Source organism: Oncorhynchus keta, chromosome 30, assembly GCF_023373465.1.
Source record: "Oncorhynchus keta strain PuntledgeMale-10-30-2019 chromosome 30, Oket_V2, whole genome shotgun sequence".
NCBI lineage: Eukaryota > Metazoa > Chordata > Actinopteri > Salmoniformes > Salmonidae > Oncorhynchus > Oncorhynchus keta.
Genome location: NC_068450.1, coordinates 8985507 through 9003928, shown reverse-complemented (window position 1 = coordinate 9003928; position 18422 = coordinate 8985507). Strand labels below are relative to the sequence as shown.

Sequence of the window (18422 nt, the reverse complement as noted above, 5' to 3'; positions counted from 1 at the left end):
CATCATCCCTATATATCCCTCTTCCTGCTCCCTATATATCCCTCTTCCTCCTCCCTATATATCCCTCTTCCTGCTCCCTATATATCCCTCTTCCTGCTCCCTATATATCCCTCTTCCTCCTCCCTATATATCCCTCTTCCTGCTCCCTATATATCCCTCTTCCTCCTCCCTATATATCCCTCTTCCTCCTCCCTATATATCCCTCTTCCTCCTCCCTATATATCCCTCTTCCTGCTCCCTATATATCCCTCTTCCTCCTCCCTATATATCCCTCTTCCTGCTCCCTATATATCCCTCTTCCTGCTCCCTATATATCCCTCTTCCTCCTCCCTATATATCCCTCTTCCTCCTCCCTATATATCCCTCTTCCTGCTCCCTATATATCCCTCCTCCCTATATATCCTCTTCCTGCTCCCTATATATCCCTCTCCCTGCTCCCTATATATCCCTCTTCCTGCTCCCTATATATCCCTCCTCCTGCTCCCTATATATCCCTCTTCCTGCTCCCTATATATCCCTCTTCCTGCTCCCTATATATCCCTCTTCCTGCTCCCTATATATCCCTCTTCCTGCTCCCTATATATCCCTCTTCCTCCTCCCTATATATCCCTCTTCCTGCTCCCTATATATACCTCTTCCTCCTCCCTATATATCCCTCCTCCTCCTCCCTATTTATCCCTCTTCCTGCTCCCTATATATCCCTCCTCTTCCTCCCTATATATCCCTCCTCCTGCTCCCTATATATCCCTCCTCCCTATATATCCCTCTTCCTCCTCCCTATATATCCTTCCTCCCTATATATCTCTGCTCCCTATATATCCCTCCTCCCTATATATCCCTCCTCCTGCTCCCTATATATCCCTCCTCCCTATATATCCCTCTTCCTGCACCCTATATATCCCTCCTCCCTATATATCCCTCTACCTGCTCCCTATATATCCCTCTTCCTCCTCCCTATATATCCCTCTTCCTGCTCCCTATATATCCCTCTTCCTGCTCCCTATATATCCCTCTTCCTGCTCCCTATATATCCCTCTTCCTCCTCCCTATATATCCCTCCACCCTATATATCCCTCTTCCTCCTCCCTATATATCCCTCCTCCCTATATATCCCTCTTCCTGCTCCCTATATATCCATCTCCCTCCTCCTCCTCCCTATATATCCATCTCCCTCCTCCATCCTCCCTACACCAGTGTTATTCATTGATGAACCCTTTTTCTATGATGATGAATGTCCGAGCCTGTCAATGTGAAGTCACAGCCTTTATAAGTACATCAAGTGATTCTATGTATGTCTAATTGTCTTAAATGATTACCTAGTAATAGTGTAGATAACAGCCCGGCCTCTGTACAGTATACCCATCCAGAGTACAGTGCTCACGTTCCAATTCGTTTCACAGTGGTATTTCTAGTGGAAGGAGTTTGGGGACTAACATTACATGTCACTTTTATTTGTGGAACGTGTTTCAGCAACCCTGAAATGTGACAAGATAAAGCTAAAATCTCTAAGCCGCTTCTTGCCCAGCCGTCTGAAAAATATGACAACAACCCCCCCAAAAAAATCCTCCCATCTTACTGCTGAGGCCTCAGGCTTTGACTAAAACTTCTCCTGTGGTACTTAAAGGCTTCTTAAAGGCTTCTCAATGGCTGCTCGCTGTGTGCTTGAGGAGGGGGACCAACCAAACACCAGGAATGTTTCTTGATTGTTGTGACCCATTTTCTCTCTACCTCTACATGCTAGTGAAGAGCTTCTTCTGTGTATACTAATTACACACAGAGAGAGAGAGAGAGAGAGAGAGAGAGAGAGAGAGAGAGAGAGAGAGAGAGAGAGAGAGAGAGAAACAGACAGAGAGAAAGGGACAGAGAGAGAAAGAATAGCATCTATCGTGTAGGTTATTATGCTAGTTGACTGATTCTGATAATGAAGAGAAATGCCAGGTGCCAATCCAGTATAGTATACAGGGCTTAATCTGCATTAAATCTGAGAGCTAAAGTGGGACAGGCTGCTACACTAATCTATTCATCTCTCTCTATATATATATATATCTATGAGAGGAGAGAGGAGGGAACAGGAGAAGAGGAGGAGGGGAGAGGAGAGGAAGAGAGGAGAGGAGGGGAAGAGAGGAGGGAAGGAGGCAGGAGGAGAGGGAGAGGGGAGAGGAGAGGAGGGGAGAGAGAGGAGGGGACAGGAGAAGAGGAGGAGGGGGAGGAGAGGAGGGGAGAAAGAGGAGGGGAGGGGAGGAGGGGACAGGAGAAGAGGAGGAGGGGAGAGGAGAGGAGGGGAAGAGAGGAGGGGAGGGGGAGGAGGGGACAGAGAAGAGGGAGGGGAGAGGAGAGGAGGGGAAGAGAGGAGGGAGTGGGGGGCAGGGAGAGGAGGAGGGGAGAGGAGAGGAGGGAGAGAGGAGGGGAGTGGGGGCAGGAGAAGAGGAGAGGAGGGGAAGGAGAGGAGGGGAAGAGGAGGACCCTGAAGAAGAGGGGGGAGGGGAGATAAGGAGGGAAGAGAGGAGGGGAGTGGGGGGGCAGGAGAAGAGGAGGAGGGGAGAGGAGAGGAGGGGAAGAGAGGAGGGGAGTGGGGGCAGGAAGAGGAGGAGGGGAGAGGAGAGGAGGGGAAGAGAGGGAGGGGAGTGGGGGGGCAGGAGAAGAGGAGGAGGGGAGAGGAGAGGAGGGGAAGAGAGGAGGGGAGTGGGGGCAGGAGAAGGGAGGAGGGGAGAGGAGAGGAGGGGAAGGAGGAGGGGGGGGGGCAGGAGAAGAGGAGGAGGGGAGAGGAGAGGAGGGGAAGAGAGGAGGGGAGTGGGGGGCAGGAGAAGAGGAGGAGGGGAGAGGAGAGGGGGAAGAGAGGAGGGGAGTGGGGGGCAGGAGAAGAGGAGGAGGGGAGAGGAGAGGAGGGGAAGAGAGGAGGGAGTGGGGGCAGGAGAAGAGGAGGAGGGGAGAGGAGAGGAGGGGAAGAGAGGAGGGAGTGGGGGGCAGGAGAAGAGGAGGGCAGGCGAAAAGGAGAGGAGGAGAAGAGAGAGGGGAGGGGAGGGGAGGAGGGGACAGGAGAAGAGGGAGAGGGGAGGCGAAGAGGAGAGGAGAGGAGAGGAGGGGACAGGGAGAAGAGGGGAGGGTTTAGGCGAAGAGGAGAGGATAAGAGAGGAGGGGTGGGGAGGAGGGGACAGGAGAAGAGGGGGAGGGGAGGCGAAGAGGAGCGGAGAGGAGAGGAGGGGTGGAGAGGAGGGGTGGGGGAGGAGGGGACAGGAGAAGAGGGGGAGGGGAGGCGAAGAGGAGAGGAGAGGAGGGGAAGAGAGGAGGGGAGGGGAGGAGGGGACAGGAGAAGAGGGGGAGGGGAGGGGAGGCAAAGAGGAGAGGAGAAGAGATTAGGGGTGGGGTGGGGAGGAGGGGACAGGAGAAGAGGGGGAGGGGAGGCAAAGAGGAGAGGAAGAGAGGACGGGAGGAGGGAACAGGAGAAGAGGGGGAGGGGAGGCGAAGAGGAGAGGAGGAGAAGAGAGGAGGGGAGGGGAGGCAAAGAGGAGAGGAGAAGAGATGAGGGGTGGGGTGGGGAGGAGGGGACAGGAGAAGAGGGGGAGGGGAGGCGAAGAGGAGAGGGAGAGGAGGGGTGGGGAGGAGGGGACAGGAGAAGAGGGGGAGGCGAAGAGGAGAGGATAAGAGAGGAGGGGTGGGGAGGAGGGGACAGGAGAAGAGGGGGAGGGGAGGCGAAGAGGAGAGGAGAGGAGAGGAGGGTGGGGGGGAGGGGACAGAGAAGAGGGGAGGGGAGGCGAAGAGGAGAGGAGAGGAGGGGAAGAGAGGAGGGGTGGGGAGGAGGGGACAGAGAAGAGGGGAGGGGAGGCGAAGAGGAGAGGAGAGGAGGGGAAGAGGAGGAGGGGAGGGAGGAGGGGACAGGAGAAGAGGGGAGGGGAGGCGAAGAGGAGAGGAGAGGAGGGGAAGAGAGGAGGGGAGGGGAGGAGGGGACAGGAGAAGAGGGGAGGGGAGGGGAGGCAAAGAGGAGAGGAGAGGAGGGGAAGAGAGGAGGGGAGGGAGGAGGAACAGGAGAAGAGGGGGAGGGAGGCGAAGAGGAGAGGAGGAGAAGAGGGAGGGGAGGGGAGGCAAAGAGGAGAGGAGAAGAGATGAGGGGTGGGGTGGGGAGGAGGGGACAGGAGAAGAGGGGAGGGGAGGGAGAGGAGAGGAAGAGAGGAGGGGAGGAGGGAACAGGAGAAGAGGGGGAGGGGAGCGAAGAGGAGAGGAGAGAAGAGGGGTGGGGAGGGGAGGAGGGGACAGGAGAAGAGGGGGAGGGAGGGGAGGCGAAGAGGAGAGAGGAGAGGAGGAGAGAGGGGGTGGGGAGGAGGGGACAGGAGAAGAGGGGAGGGGAGGCGAAGAGGAGAGGAGGGGAAGGAGGAGGGGTGGGGTGGGGAGGAGGGGACAGGAGAAGAGGGGGGAGGGAAAGAGGAGGGGAAGGAGGAGGGGAGAGGGAACAGGAGAAGAGGGGGAGGGGAGGCGAAGAGAAGAGGAGAGGAGGAGAAGAGAGGAGGGGAGGGGAGGGAGGGGACAGGAGAAGAGGGGGAGGGGAGGCGAAGAGGAGAGGAGAGGGGGGTGGGGAGGAGGGGACAGGAGAAGAGGGGAGGGGAGGCGAAGAGGAGAGGATAAGAGAGGAGGGGTGGGGAGGAGGGGACAGGAGAAGAGGGGGAGGGTTTAGGCGAAGAGGAGAGGATAAGAGAGGAGGGGTGGGGAGGAGGGGACAGGAGAGAGGGGGAGGGGAGGGGAGGAGCGGAGAGGAGAGGAGGGGTGGAGAGGAGGGGTGGGGAGGAGGGGACAGGAGAAGAGGGGGAGGGGAGGCGAAGAGGAGAGGAGAGGAGGGGAAGAGAGGAGGGGAGGGGAGGAGGGGACAGGAGAAGAGGGGGAGGGGAGGGGAGGCAAAGAGGAGAGGAGAAGAGATTAGGGGTGGGGTGGGGAGGAGGGGACAGGAGAAGAGGGGGAGGGGAGGCAAAGAGGAGAGGAAGGAGGACGGGAGGAGGGAACAGGAGAAGAGGGGAGGGGAGGCGAAGAGGAGAGGAGGAGAAGAGAGGAGGGGAGGGAGGCAAAGAGGAGAGGAGAAGAGATGAGGGGTGGGGTGGGGAGGAGGGGACAGGAGAAGAGGGGGAGGGGAGGCGAAGAGGAGAGGAAGAGAGGAGGGGTGGGGAGGAGGGGACAGGAGAAGAGGGGGAGGGGAGGCGAAGAGGAGAGGATAAGAGAGGAGGGGTGGGGAGGAGGGGACAGGAGAAGAGGGGAGGGGAGGCGAAGAGGAGAGGAGAGGAGGGAGGGGTGGGGAGGAGGGGACAGGAGAAGAGGGGGGGGGAGGCGAAGAGGAGAGGAGAGGAGGGGAAGAGAGGGGGGGTGGGGAGGAGGGGACAGGAGAAGAGGGGGGGAGGGAGGCGAAGAGGAGAGGAGAGGAGGGGAAGAGAGGAGGGGAGGGGAGGGGAGGAGGGGACAGGAGAAGAGGGGGAGGGGAGGCGAAGAGGAGAGGAGAGGAGGGGAGGAGAGGAGGGGAGGGGAGGAGGGGACAGGAGAAGAGGGGGGGGAGGGGAGGCAAAGAGGAGAGGAGAGGAGGGGAAGAGAGGAGGGGAGGGGAGGAGGGAACAGGAGAAGAGGGGGAGGGGAGGCGAAGAGGAGAGGAGGAGAAGAGAGGAGGGGAGGGGAGGCAAAGAGGAGAGGAGAAGAGAAGAGGGGTGGGGTGGGGAGGAGGGGACAGGAGAAGAGGGGGAGGGGAGGCGAAGAGGAGAGGAAGAGAGGAGGGGAGGAGGGAACAGGAGAAGAGGGGGAGGGGGAGGCGAAGAGGAGAGGAGGAGAAGAGAGGAGGGGAGGGGAGGAGGGGACAGGAGAAGAGGGGGAGGGGAGGGGAGGCGAAGAGGAGAGGAGAGGAGGAGAAGAGAGGAGGGGTGGGGAGGAGGGGACAGGAGAAGAGGGGGAGGGGAGGCGAAGAGGAGAGGAGGGGAAGAGAGGAGGGGTGGGGTGGGGTGGGGAGGAGGGGACAGGAGAAGAGGGGAGGGGAGGCGAAGAGGAGGGGAAGAGAGGAGGGGAGGAGGGAACAGGAGAAGAGGGGGAGGGGAGGCGAAGAGAAGAGGAGAGGAGGAGAAGAGAGGAGGGGAGGGGAGGAGGGGACAGGAGAAGAGGGGGAGGGGAGGCGAATAGGAGAGGAGAGGAGGAGAAGAGAGGAGGGGAGGGGAGGAGGAGAAGAGAGGAGGGGAGGAGGAGAAGAGATGAGGGGAGGGGAGGAGGGGACAGGAGGGGACAAGAGAAGAGGAAGAGGGGAGGCGAGAGAAGAGGAGAGGAGGGGAGGAGAGACAGCGGACTGCATGCCAAGGCTTGGCTGATGCTGCGGGCGCAAGCACCATAACGAGAGATACAGCGAGACAGTGTGTGTGTGTGAGACAGCTTAGCCTAGCTGCTGGGCCCAGTGATAAACCTTTGACAGCCTACGGCTCCACCGACAGGGATTAGAGGGATGAGAGAGGGACGGTGGGATGAGAGAGGGACGGAGGGATGAGAGAGTGACGGAGGGATGAGAGAGGGATGAGATAGTGACGGAGGGATGAGAGAGGGCCGGAGGGATGAGAGAGGGACAAAGGGATGAGAGAGGGAGGACATGCTAACTCACTGCTAGGTACAGATACCCTGTGTTTCACCTCTAAACCTCCCCCCGGGTGACTCCATAGCCTCTCTGATGCAATAATCCATGTGAATGCTGTCAGCACCTATCCGGCTGTAACAGGGGCATTTGTAAGTAATTGAAGCCCTGGGCGAGAGAGAGGCAGACAGGCAGGGCTGCAGAGGTGTGATGCTGTACTTGAGAAGGGAGAGATCTTGGCATTAGCCAACCTATCGTGTGACCAGGACGGAGAGAGAGAGAGAGAGAGAGAGAGAGAGAGAGAGAGAGAGAGAGAGAGAGAGAGAGAGAGAGAGAGAGAGAGAGAGAGAGAGAGAGAGAGAGAGAGAGAGAGAGAGAGAGAGAGAGAGAGAGAGAGAGAGAGAGAGGAGAGAGAGAGGAGAGAGAGAGGGAGGGAGAGAGGGAGGGAGGGAGGGAGGGAGGGAGGGAGGGAGGGAGGGAGGGAGGAGAGAGAGAGAGAGGAGAGGAGAGAGAGGGAAAGAGGGGGAGGGAGGGAAAGAGGGAGGGAGAGAGAGGGAAAGCCTTTTCTCTCATCTATCATGCCAGTGGCTGTTCTCTAATGTCTGGAAGAACTGGTCTAATTGGAGGCCAGAGGCCAGTGAGTCTACCCAGAGAGGAGAGCCCCAGGCTGAGGTAAGCAGCTGTGAAGACAGGGTCTGGAGGGCCGGGAGCCTGGCGGTATGGTGGGGCAACAGGGCCGGGAGCCTGGCGGGTTAGTGGGGCAACAGGGCCGGGAGCCTGGGAGCCTGGCGGTATGGTGGGGCAACAGGGCCGGGAGCCTGGCGGTATGGTGGGGAAACAGGGCCGGGAGCCTGGCGGGTTGGTGGGGCAACAGGGCCGGGAGCCTGGGAGCCTGGCGGTATGGTGGGGCAACAGGGCCGGGAGCCTGGCGGTATGGTGGGGCAACAGGGCCGGGAGCCTGGCGGTATGGTGGGGCAACAGGGCCGGGAGCCTGGGAGCCTGGCGGTATGGTGGGGCAACAGGGCCGGGAGCCTGGCGGTATGGTGGGGCAACACACTTACTGCTGGTTTTGAGGCGGGCTGAAGGGACCAGAGGACTGGGGGACTTACTGCTGGTTTTGAGGCGGGCTGAAGGGACAGATGACTGGGGGACTTACTGTTGGTTTTGAGGCGGGCTGAAGGGACAGAGGACTTGGGGACTTACTGTTGGTTTTGAGGCGGGCTGAAGGGACCAGAGGACTGGGGGACTTACTGCTGGTTTTGAGGCGGGCTGAAAGGACCAGAGGACTGTGGGACTTACCGCTGGTGTTGAGGCGGGCTGAAGGAACAGAGGACTGGGAGACTTATAGTTGGATTTGAGGCAGACCGAAGGGACAGAGGACTGGGGGACTTACTGTTGGTTTTGAGGCGGGCTGGTTCACTGTTGCGGCTGCCTGCCTGGTTGATGGCCTTGACAAAGAAGACATAACGTGTTCCACTCTGCAGGCCGTGCACCGTGTAGTGGTTCTGCTTGATGTTGGGGACAATCATCCAACTGTCCACACTGTTATACAGACCTGGAGAGAGATACAGACTGTTATAGAGACCTGGAGAGAGATACAGACTGTTATAGAGACCTGGAGAGAGATACAGACTGTTATAGAGACCTGGAGAGAGATACAGACTGTTATAGAGACCTAGAGATACAGACTGTTATAGAGACCGAGAGAGAGATACTGTTATACAGACCTACTGTTATAGAGACCTAGAGATACATACTGTTATAGAGACCTAGAGATACATACTGTTATAGAGACCTAGAGATACATTCTGTTATACAGACCTAGAGATACATACTGTTATAGAGACCTAGAGATAGAGACTGTTATAGAGACCTAGAGATACATACTGTTATAGAGACCTACTGTTATAGAGACCTAGAGATACATACTGTTATAGAGACCTAGAGATACATACTGTTATAGAGACCTAGAGATACAGACTGTTATAGAGACCTACTGTTATACATACCTAGAGATACATACTATTATAGAGACCTAGAGATACATACTGTTATAGAGACCTACTGTTATACATACCTAGAGATACATACTATTATAGAGACCTAGAGATACATACTGTTATAGAGACCTAGAGATACATACTGTTATAGAGACCTAGAGATACATACTGTTATAGAGACCTAGAGATACAGACTGTTATAGAGATCTAGAGATACAGACTGTTATACAGACCTAGAGATACAGACTGTTATAGAGACCTAGAGATACAGACTGTTATAGAGACCTAGAGATACATACTGTTATAGAGACCTAGAGATACATACTGTTATAGAGACCTAGAGATACAGACTGTTATAGAGACCGAGAGAGAGATACTGTTATACAGACCTACTGTTATAGAGACCTAGAGATACATACTGTTATAGAGACCTAGAGATACAGACTGTTATAGAGACATAGAGTTACAGACTGTTATAGAGACATTTACATTTAAGTCATTTAGCAGACGCTCTTATCCAGAGCGACTTACAGATACAGACTGTTATAGAGACCTAGAGATACAGACTGTTATACAGACCTGGAGAGAGATACGGACTGTTATAGAGACCTAGAGATATATACTGTTATAGAGACCTAGATATACATACTGTTACAGAGACCTAGAGATACAGACTGTTATAGAGACCTAGAGATACAGACTGTTATAGAGACCTAGAGATATAGACTGTTATACAGACCTAGAGATACATACTGTTATAGAGACCTAGAGATACAGACTGTTATAGAGACCGAGAGAGAGATACTGTTATACAGATCTACTGTTATAGAGACCTAGAGATACATACTGTTATACAGACCTGAAGAGAGATGCAGACTGTTATAGAGACCTAGAGATACAGACTGTTATGAGACCTGGAGGGAGATACAGACTGTTATAGAGACCTGGAGATACAGACTGTTATAGAGACCTAGAGATACAGACTGTTATAGAGACCTAGAGATACATACTGTTATACAGACCTAGAGATACATACTGTTATACAGACCTAGAGATACATAATGTTATAGAGACCTAGAGATACATACTGTTATACAGACCTAGAGATACATACTGTTATACAGACCTAGAGATACATACTGTTATAGAGACCTAGAGATACATACTGTTATAGAGACCTAGAGATACATACTGTTATAGAGACCTAGAGATACATACTGTTATAGAGACCTAGAGATACATACTGTTATACAGACCTAGAGATACATACTGTTATACAGACCTAGAGAAACAGACTGTTATAGAGACCTAGAGATACATACTGTTATACAGACCTAGAGATACATACTGTTATAGAGACCTACTGTTATAGAGACCTAGCGATACATACTGTTATAGAGACCTAGAGATACATACTGTTATAGAGACCTAGAGATACATACTGTTATACAGACCTAGAGATACATACTGTTATAGAGACCTACTGTTATAGAGACCTAGAGATACATACTGTTATACAGACCTAGAGATACATACTGTTATAGAGACCTAGAGATACAGACTATTATAGAGACCTAGAGATACATACTGTTATACAGACCTAGAGATACATACTGTTATACAGACCTACTGTTATAGAGACCTAGCGATACATACTGTTATACAGACCTAGAGATACATACTGTTATAGAGACCTAGCGATACATACTGTTATAGAGACCTAGAGATACATGCTGTTATAGAGACCTAGAGATACATACTGTTATAGAGACCTAGAGATACAGACTGTTATAGAGACCTAGAGATACATACTGTAATACAGACCTAGAGATACATACTGTTATACAGACCTAGAGATACATACTGTTATAGAGACCTACTGTTATAGAGACCTAGAGATACATACTGTTATAGAGACCTAGAGATACAGACTGTTATAGAGACCGAGAGAGAGATACTGTTATACAGACCTGGAGAGAGATACATACTGTTATAGAGACATAGAGATACAGACTGTTATAGAGACCTAGAGATGCATACTGTTATACAGACCTGGAGAGAGACACATACTGTTATAGAGACCTAGAGATACAGACTGTTATAGAGACATAGAGATACAGACTGTTATAGAGACCTAGAGATACAGACTGTTATACAGACCTAGAGATACAGACTGTTATACAGACCTGGAGAGAGATACGGACTGTTATAGAGACCTAGAGATACAGACTGTTATAGAGACCTAGAGATACAGACTGTTATAGAGACCTCAAGATACAGACTGTTATAGAGACCTAGAGATACATACTGTTATAGAGACCTAGAGATACATACTGTTATAGAGACCTAGAGATACATACTGTTATACAGACCTAGAGATACAGACTGTTATAGAGACCTACTGTTATAGAGACCTCGAGATACATACTGTTATAGAGACCTAGAGATACATACTGTTATAGAGACCTAGAGATACAGACTGTTATAGAGACCTAGAGATACATACTGTTATAGAGACCTACTGTTATAGAGACCTAGAGATACATTCTGTTATACAGACCTACTGTTATAGAGACCTCGAGATACATACTGTTATAGAGACCTACTGTTATAGAGACCTAGAGATACATACTGTTATAGAGACCTAGAGATACAGACTGTTATAGAGACCTAGAGATACAGACTGTTATAGAGACCTAGAGATACATATTGTTATAGAGACCTAGAGATACATTCTGTTATACAGACCTACTGTTATACAGACCTAGAGATACATACTGTTATAGAGACCTAGAGATACAGACTGTTATAGAGACCTAGAGATACAGACTGTTATAGAGACCTACTGTTATAGAGACCTCGAGATACATACTGTTATAGAGACCTACTGTTATAGAGACCTAGAGATACATACTGTTATAGAGACCTAGAGATACATACTGTTATAGAGACCTAGAGATACATACTGTTATAGAGACCTAGAGATACAGACTGTTATAGAGACCTAGAGATACAGACTGTTATACAGACCTAGAGATCCATACTGTTATTGAGACCTACTGTTATAGAGACCTAGAGATACATACTGTTATAGAGACCTACTGTTATAGAGACCTCGAGATGCATACTGTTATAGAGACCTAGAGATACATACTGTTATAGAGACCTAGAGATACGGACTGTTATAGAGACCTAGAGATACAGACTGTTATAGAGACCTAGAGATACAGACTGTTATAGAGACCTCAAGATACAGACTGTTATAGAGACCTAGAGATACATACTGTTATAGAGACATAGAGATACATACTGTTATAGAGACATAGAGATACATACTGTTATACAGACCTAGAGATACAGACTGTTATAGAGACCTACTGTTATAGAGACCTCGAGATACATACTGTTATAGAGACCTAGAGATACATACTGTTATAGAGACCTAGAGATACAGACTGTTATAGAGACCTAGAGATACATACTGTTATAGAGACCTACTGTTATAGAGACCTAGAGATACATTCTGTTATACAGACCTACTGTTATAGAGACCTCGAGATACATACTGTTATAGAGACCTACTGTTATAGAGACCTAGAGATACATACTGTTATAGAGACCTAGAGATACAGACTGTTATAGAGACCTAGAGATACAGACTGTTATAGAGACCTAGAGATACATATTGTTATAGAGACCTAGAGATACATTCTGTTATACAGACCTACTGTTATACAGACCTAGAGATACATACTGTTATAGAGACCTAGAGATACAGACTGTTATAGAGACCTAGAGATACAGACTGTTATAGAGACCTACTGTTATAGAGACCTCGAGATACATACTGTTATAGAGACCTACTGTTATAGAGACCTAGAGATACATACTGTTATAGAGACCTAGAGATACATACTGTTATAGAGACCTAGAGATACATACTGTTATAGAGACCTAGAGATACAGACTGTTATAGAGACCTAGAGATACAGACTGTTATACAGACCTAGAGATCCATACTGTTATTGAGACCTACTGTTATAGAGACCTAGAGATACATACTGTTATAGAGACCTACTGTTATAGAGACCTCGAGATGCATACTGTTATAGAGACCTAGAGATACATACTGTTATAGAGACCTAGAGATACAGACTGTTATAGAGACCTAGAGATACAGACTGTTATACAGACCTAGAGATCCATACTGTTATTGAGACCTACTGTTATAGAGACCTAGAGATACATACTGTTATACAGACCTACTGTTATACAGACCTAGAGATACATACTGTTATAGAGACCTAGAGATACAGACTGTTATAGAGACCTAGAGATACAGACTGTTATAGAGACCTAGAGATACATACTGTTATAGAGACCTAGAGATACATTCTGTTATACAGACCTACTGTTATACAGACCTAGAGATACATACTGTTATAGAGACCTAGAGATACAGACTGTTATAGAGACCTAGAGATACATACTGTTATAGAGACCTAGAGATACAGACTGTTATAGAGACCTAGAGATACATACTGTTATAGAGACCTAGAGATACATACTGTTATAGAGACCTACTGTTATAGAGACCTAGAGATACAGACTGTTATACAGACCTAGAGATACATACTGTTATAGAGACCTAGAGATACAGACTGTTAAAGAGACCGAGAGAGAGATACTGTTATAGAGACCTAGAGATACATTCTGTTATAGAGACCTACTGTTATAGAGACCTAGAGATACATACTGTTATAGAGACCTAGAGATACAGACTGTTATAGAGACCTAGAGATACATACTGTTATAGAGACCTAGAGATACATTCTGTTATAGAGACCTACTGTTATAGAGACCTAGAGATACAGACTGTTATAGAGACCTAGAGATACATACTGTTATAGAGACCTAGAGATACATTCTGTTATACAGACCTACTGTTATACAGACCTAGAGATACATACTGTTATAGAGACCTAGAGATACAGACTGTTATAGAGACCTAGAGATACATACTGTTATAGAGACCTAGAGATACAGACTGTTATAGAGACCTAGAGATACAGACTGTTATAGAGACCTAGAGATAAATACTGTTATACAAACCCAGAGATACAGACTGTTATAGAGACCTAGAGATACATACTGTTATAGAGACCTAGAGATACAGACTGTTATAGAGACCTAGAGATACAGACTGTTATAGAGACCTACTGTTATAGAGACCTAGAGATACAGACTGTTATACAGACCTAGAGATACATACTGTTATTGAGACCTACTGTTATAGAGACCTAGAGATACATACTGTTATAGAGACCTACTGTTATAGAGACCTAGAGATACAGACTGTTATACAGACCTAGAGATACATACTGTTATAGAGACCTAGAGATACAGACTGTTATAGAGACCTAGAGATACATACTGTTATAGAGACCTAGAGATACATTCTGTTATAGAGACCTACTGTTATAGAGACCTAGAGATACATTCTGTTATAGAGACCTACTGTTATAGAGACCTAGAGATACATACTGTTATAGAGACCTAGAGATACATACTGTTATAAAGACCTAGAGATACATACTGTTATGCAGACCGAGAGATACATACTGTTATACAGACCTACTGTTATAGAGACCTAGAGATACATGCTGTTATAGAGACCTAGAGATACATACTGTTATACAGACCTAGAGATACATACTGTTATAGAGACCTACTGTTATCCCATCCCCTAGAGATACATTCTGTCCTATAGAGACCTACTGTTATCCCCTCTCCTCCCATCCCCTCCCATCCCAGATACATACTGTCCCATATAGAGACCTAGAGATCCCATACTGTTATAAAGACCTAGAGATCATATCCCCTCTCCTCCCAGACCTCCCTCTCCTCCCATACTGTTCCCATCCAGACCTACTGTTATCCCAGACCTCTCCTCCCATACATGCTGTTCCTCCCATCCCCTAGAGATCCCATCCCCTCTCCTCTCCTCCCATCCCTCCCCCTAGAGATACATACTGTTATAAAGACCATAGAGATACATCCCATGTTATCCATCCTCTTCTCCCAGATACATCCCCTCTCCTCCCAGACCTCCTTATAGGACCATCCCTCCCTATCCCAGATCCCATCCCCCTCCCTCCCATGCTGTTATCATCTCCTCCCCATCTCCTACATACTCCTCTCCTCTACAGACCTCCCAGAGATACATCCCATCCTATCCCCTCTCCTCCCATCCCATCCCCTCCCTCCCATCCCCTCTCCTCCATTCCCATCCCCTCTCCTCTCCTCCCATCTCCCATCCCCTCTCCTCCCATCCCCTCCCCTCCATCCCATCCTATCCCCTCTCCTCCCATCCCATCCCTCTCCTCCCATCCCATCCCCTCTCCTCTCCCATCTCCCATCTCCCTCTCCCATCCCATCCCCATCCCCTCTCCTCCATTCCCATCCCTCTCCTCCCTCCCATCCCATCCCCTCCCCTCCTCCTCCCATCCCCTCTCCCCTCCCTCCCATCCCTCTCCTCCCATCCCCTCTCCTCCCATCCCCTCTCCTCCCATCCCATCCCATCCCCCTCTCCTCCCATCCCCTCTCCTCCCATCCCATCCCCCCCTCTCCCCTCTCCTCCCATCCCCTCTCCCTCCCATCCCCTCTCCCCTCCCATCCCCTCTCCTCTCATCCCATCCCCTCTCCTCCCTCTCATCCCATCCCCTCTCCCATCCCATCCCCTCCCTCCCTCTCTCCTCCCTCCCCCTCTCCCTCTCCTCCCATCCCCTCCTCTCTCCCATCCCCTCATCCCATCCCATCCCCTCTCCTCCCATCCCATCCCATCCCCTCTCCTCCCCATCTCCCATCTCCTCCCATCCCATCCCCCTCCTCTCCTCCCATCATATCCCCTCTCCTCCCATCCCATCCCCTCCCCTCTCCTCCCATCCCCTCTCCTCCCCTCCCATCTCCTCCTCCTCCCATCCCCTCTCATCCCATCCCCTCTCCTCTCCTCTCATCCCCTCTCATCCCATCCCCTCTCCTCTCATCCCATCCCCTCTCATCCCATCCCCTCTCCTCTCCTCTCCTCCCATCCCCTCTCCTCCCATCCCCTCCCCTCCCATCCCCTCTCCTCCCATCATATCCCCTCTCCTCCCATCCCATCCCCTCCCCTCTCCTCCCATCCCCTCTCCTCCCATCCCATCCCCTCTCCTCTCCTCCCATCCCCTCTCATCCCATCCCCTCTCCTCTCCTCTCATCCCCTCTCATCCCATCCCCTCTCCTCTCATCCCCTCTCCTCTTATCCTTTCTCCTCTCATCCTTTCTCCTCTCATCCTCTTAACCTCTCTCCTCTTTCCTTGCCTCCTCTCTACTTTCCTCCTCTCTCCTTACCTCATCGCCCTTGTCTCCTTTCTCCTTGCCTCCATTCTAAACTAATTGTATTGGAGAAGAAGGTCCATGGTCTTGAGGAGAGAGGATGAGAGTAATTGAAAAAGGATGAATTGAGACAGAGCATCCGGAGTGCGTCCCAAATGGCCCTGGACAAAAGTGGTGGACTATGTAGGGAACAGGGTGCTAATTGGGACCCATTCCAAGCGACGGTGGGCACATGAAAGCAGAGAAAAACACAAAGCATTTTGGAAGGAGAGCAGGGCTGCTTTTGACACAGGCTTTGATGCTGTAACATAAAAGAGGTGTGTGTTAGTGTGTGTGTTAGTGTGTGTGTTAGTGTGTGTGTTAGTGTGTGTGTTAGTGTGTGTGTAAATGTGTGTGTTAGTGTGTGTGTTAGTGTGTGTGTTAGTGTGTGTGTAAATGTGTGTGTTAGTGTGTGTGTTAGTGTGTGTGTTAGTGTGTGTGTTAGTGTGTGTGTAAATGTGTGTGTTCGTGTGTTTGAGATCCATTATGTACACAGGGAACTAATCAATCCACCTATCCGACAGTACTTCACTTACCCTACAGTATTACAGTAAACACTACCCTACAGTACTACAGTAAACAACACTACCCTACAGTATTACAGTAAACAACACTAGCCTACAGTATTACAGTAAACAACACTAGCCTACAGTATTACAGTAAACAACACTACCCTACAGTATTACAGTAAACAACACTAACCTACAGTATTACAGTAAACACTACCCTACAGTACTACAGTAAACACTACCCCACAGTATTACAGTAAACAACAATACCCTACAGTATTACAGTAAACAACACTACCCTACAGTATTACAGTAAACACTACCCTACAGTACTACAGTAAACAACACTACATTACAGTAAACAACTCTACCCTACAGTACTACAGTAAACAACACTACCCTACAGTATTACAGTAAACAGCACTACATTACAGTAAACAACTCTACCCTACAGTACTACAGTAAACAACATTACCCTACAGTATTACAGTAAACAACACTACCCTACAGTATTATAGTAAACACTACCCTACAGTACTACAGTAAACAACACTACCCTACAGTAGTATTACAGTAAACGACACTACCCTACAGTATTACAGTAAACAGCACTACATTACAGTAAACAACTCTACCCTACAGTACTACAGTAAACAACATTACCCTACAGTGTACTGCAGTAAACAATACTACATACTGTAGTTAGTTGTTATGATGATAAATGCTGACGTTTTGGATTCATTTTGTGTACCATCTCTGGTAACAGTTGGATGGTTATAGCTGCACATCACCATGGGGCTGTAGCCAGGCCTGAAGCCTGAGACTCTGTGTAGATGGAGCCTCTAATAGCTAGCTGAACATCCCTCCAGCTGTAATGAGCCATTCTAAATAGTTATTCTGAGTTATCAAACTCCGCAGCCAGGCTATCTCAGGTGCAGAGACAGAGAACAGGCCTACTGACTGTGTACTCACTCAGATGAGATGTGACATTTGTCTGCATTCCAAATGACAACCTATTCATCTATATTAGTGCATTACTTTTGACCAGGGACCGTAGGGAATAAGGTGCCATTTGGAACACAGGCATGGTGCAATGCTCTAATCTCAGGCCTCACACTAACATTCATAGATTGTGATAATAACAGTATCAGCATTCTGTCCTGAGGCAGACTGGTGCAATGCTCTAATCTCAGGCCTCACACTAACATTCATAGATTGTGATAATAACAGTATCAGCATTCTGTCCTGAGGCAGACTGGTGCAATGCTCTAATCTCAGGCCTCACACTAACATTCATAGATTGTGATAATAACAGTATCAGCATTCTGTCCTGAGGCAGACTGGTGCAATGCTCTAATCTCAGGCGTCACACTAACATTCATAGATTGTGATAATAACAGTATCAGCATTCTGTCCTGAGGAAGACTGGTGCAATGCTCTAATCTCAGGCCTCACACTAACATTCATAGATTGTGATAATAATAGTATCAGCATTCTGTCCTGAGGCAGACTGGTGCAACGAATCAAATCTCCAGCAGCTGGTCACACTAACATTCATAGATTGCAGATAATAACAGTATCACATTCTGTCCTGAGGCAGACTGGTGCGATGAATCCAATTCTGTCCTGAGGCAGACTGGTGCACTATCCACATTCTAGTTGGGATAATAACAGTATCAGCATTCTGTCCTGAGGCAGACTGGTCAGGCACAATCAACATTCTGTCCTGTGATAATAACAGAATCACATTCTGTCCTGAGGCAGACTGGTGCAACGAATCAACATTCTGTCCTGAGGCAGACTGGTGCAACGAATCCACATTCTGTCCTGAGGCAGACTGGTGCAACGAATCAACATTCTGTCCTGAGGCAGACTGGTGCAACGAATCAACATTCTGTCCTGAGGCAGACTGGTGCAACGAATCAA

The 18422-nt window shown here is 49.3% G+C and overlaps 1 protein-coding gene and 1 long non-coding RNA gene across 2 annotated transcripts in view; both read right to left on the bottom strand.

Moving 5' to 3' along the window:
- Positions 1-18422, bottom strand: part of LOC118373299 (probable E3 ubiquitin-protein ligase MID2) — a 125776-nt gene that overhangs the window by 15675 nt on the left and 91679 nt on the right. The window contains exon 8 of the mRNA XM_052486956.1: positions 7968-8129. Within this exon, the coding sequence (XP_052342916.1) occupies positions 7968-8129 (162 nt within the window). The remainder of the gene's footprint in view (positions 1-7967; positions 8130-18422) is intronic.
- Positions 9588-10621, bottom strand: LOC127913869 (uncharacterized). The gene is made up of 3 exons (XR_008087030.1): positions 10493-10621; positions 9701-9752; positions 9588-9622 (listed from the first exon to the last, which is right to left on the bottom strand). It is a non-coding gene; the product is annotated as an uncharacterized LOC127913869 (long non-coding RNA).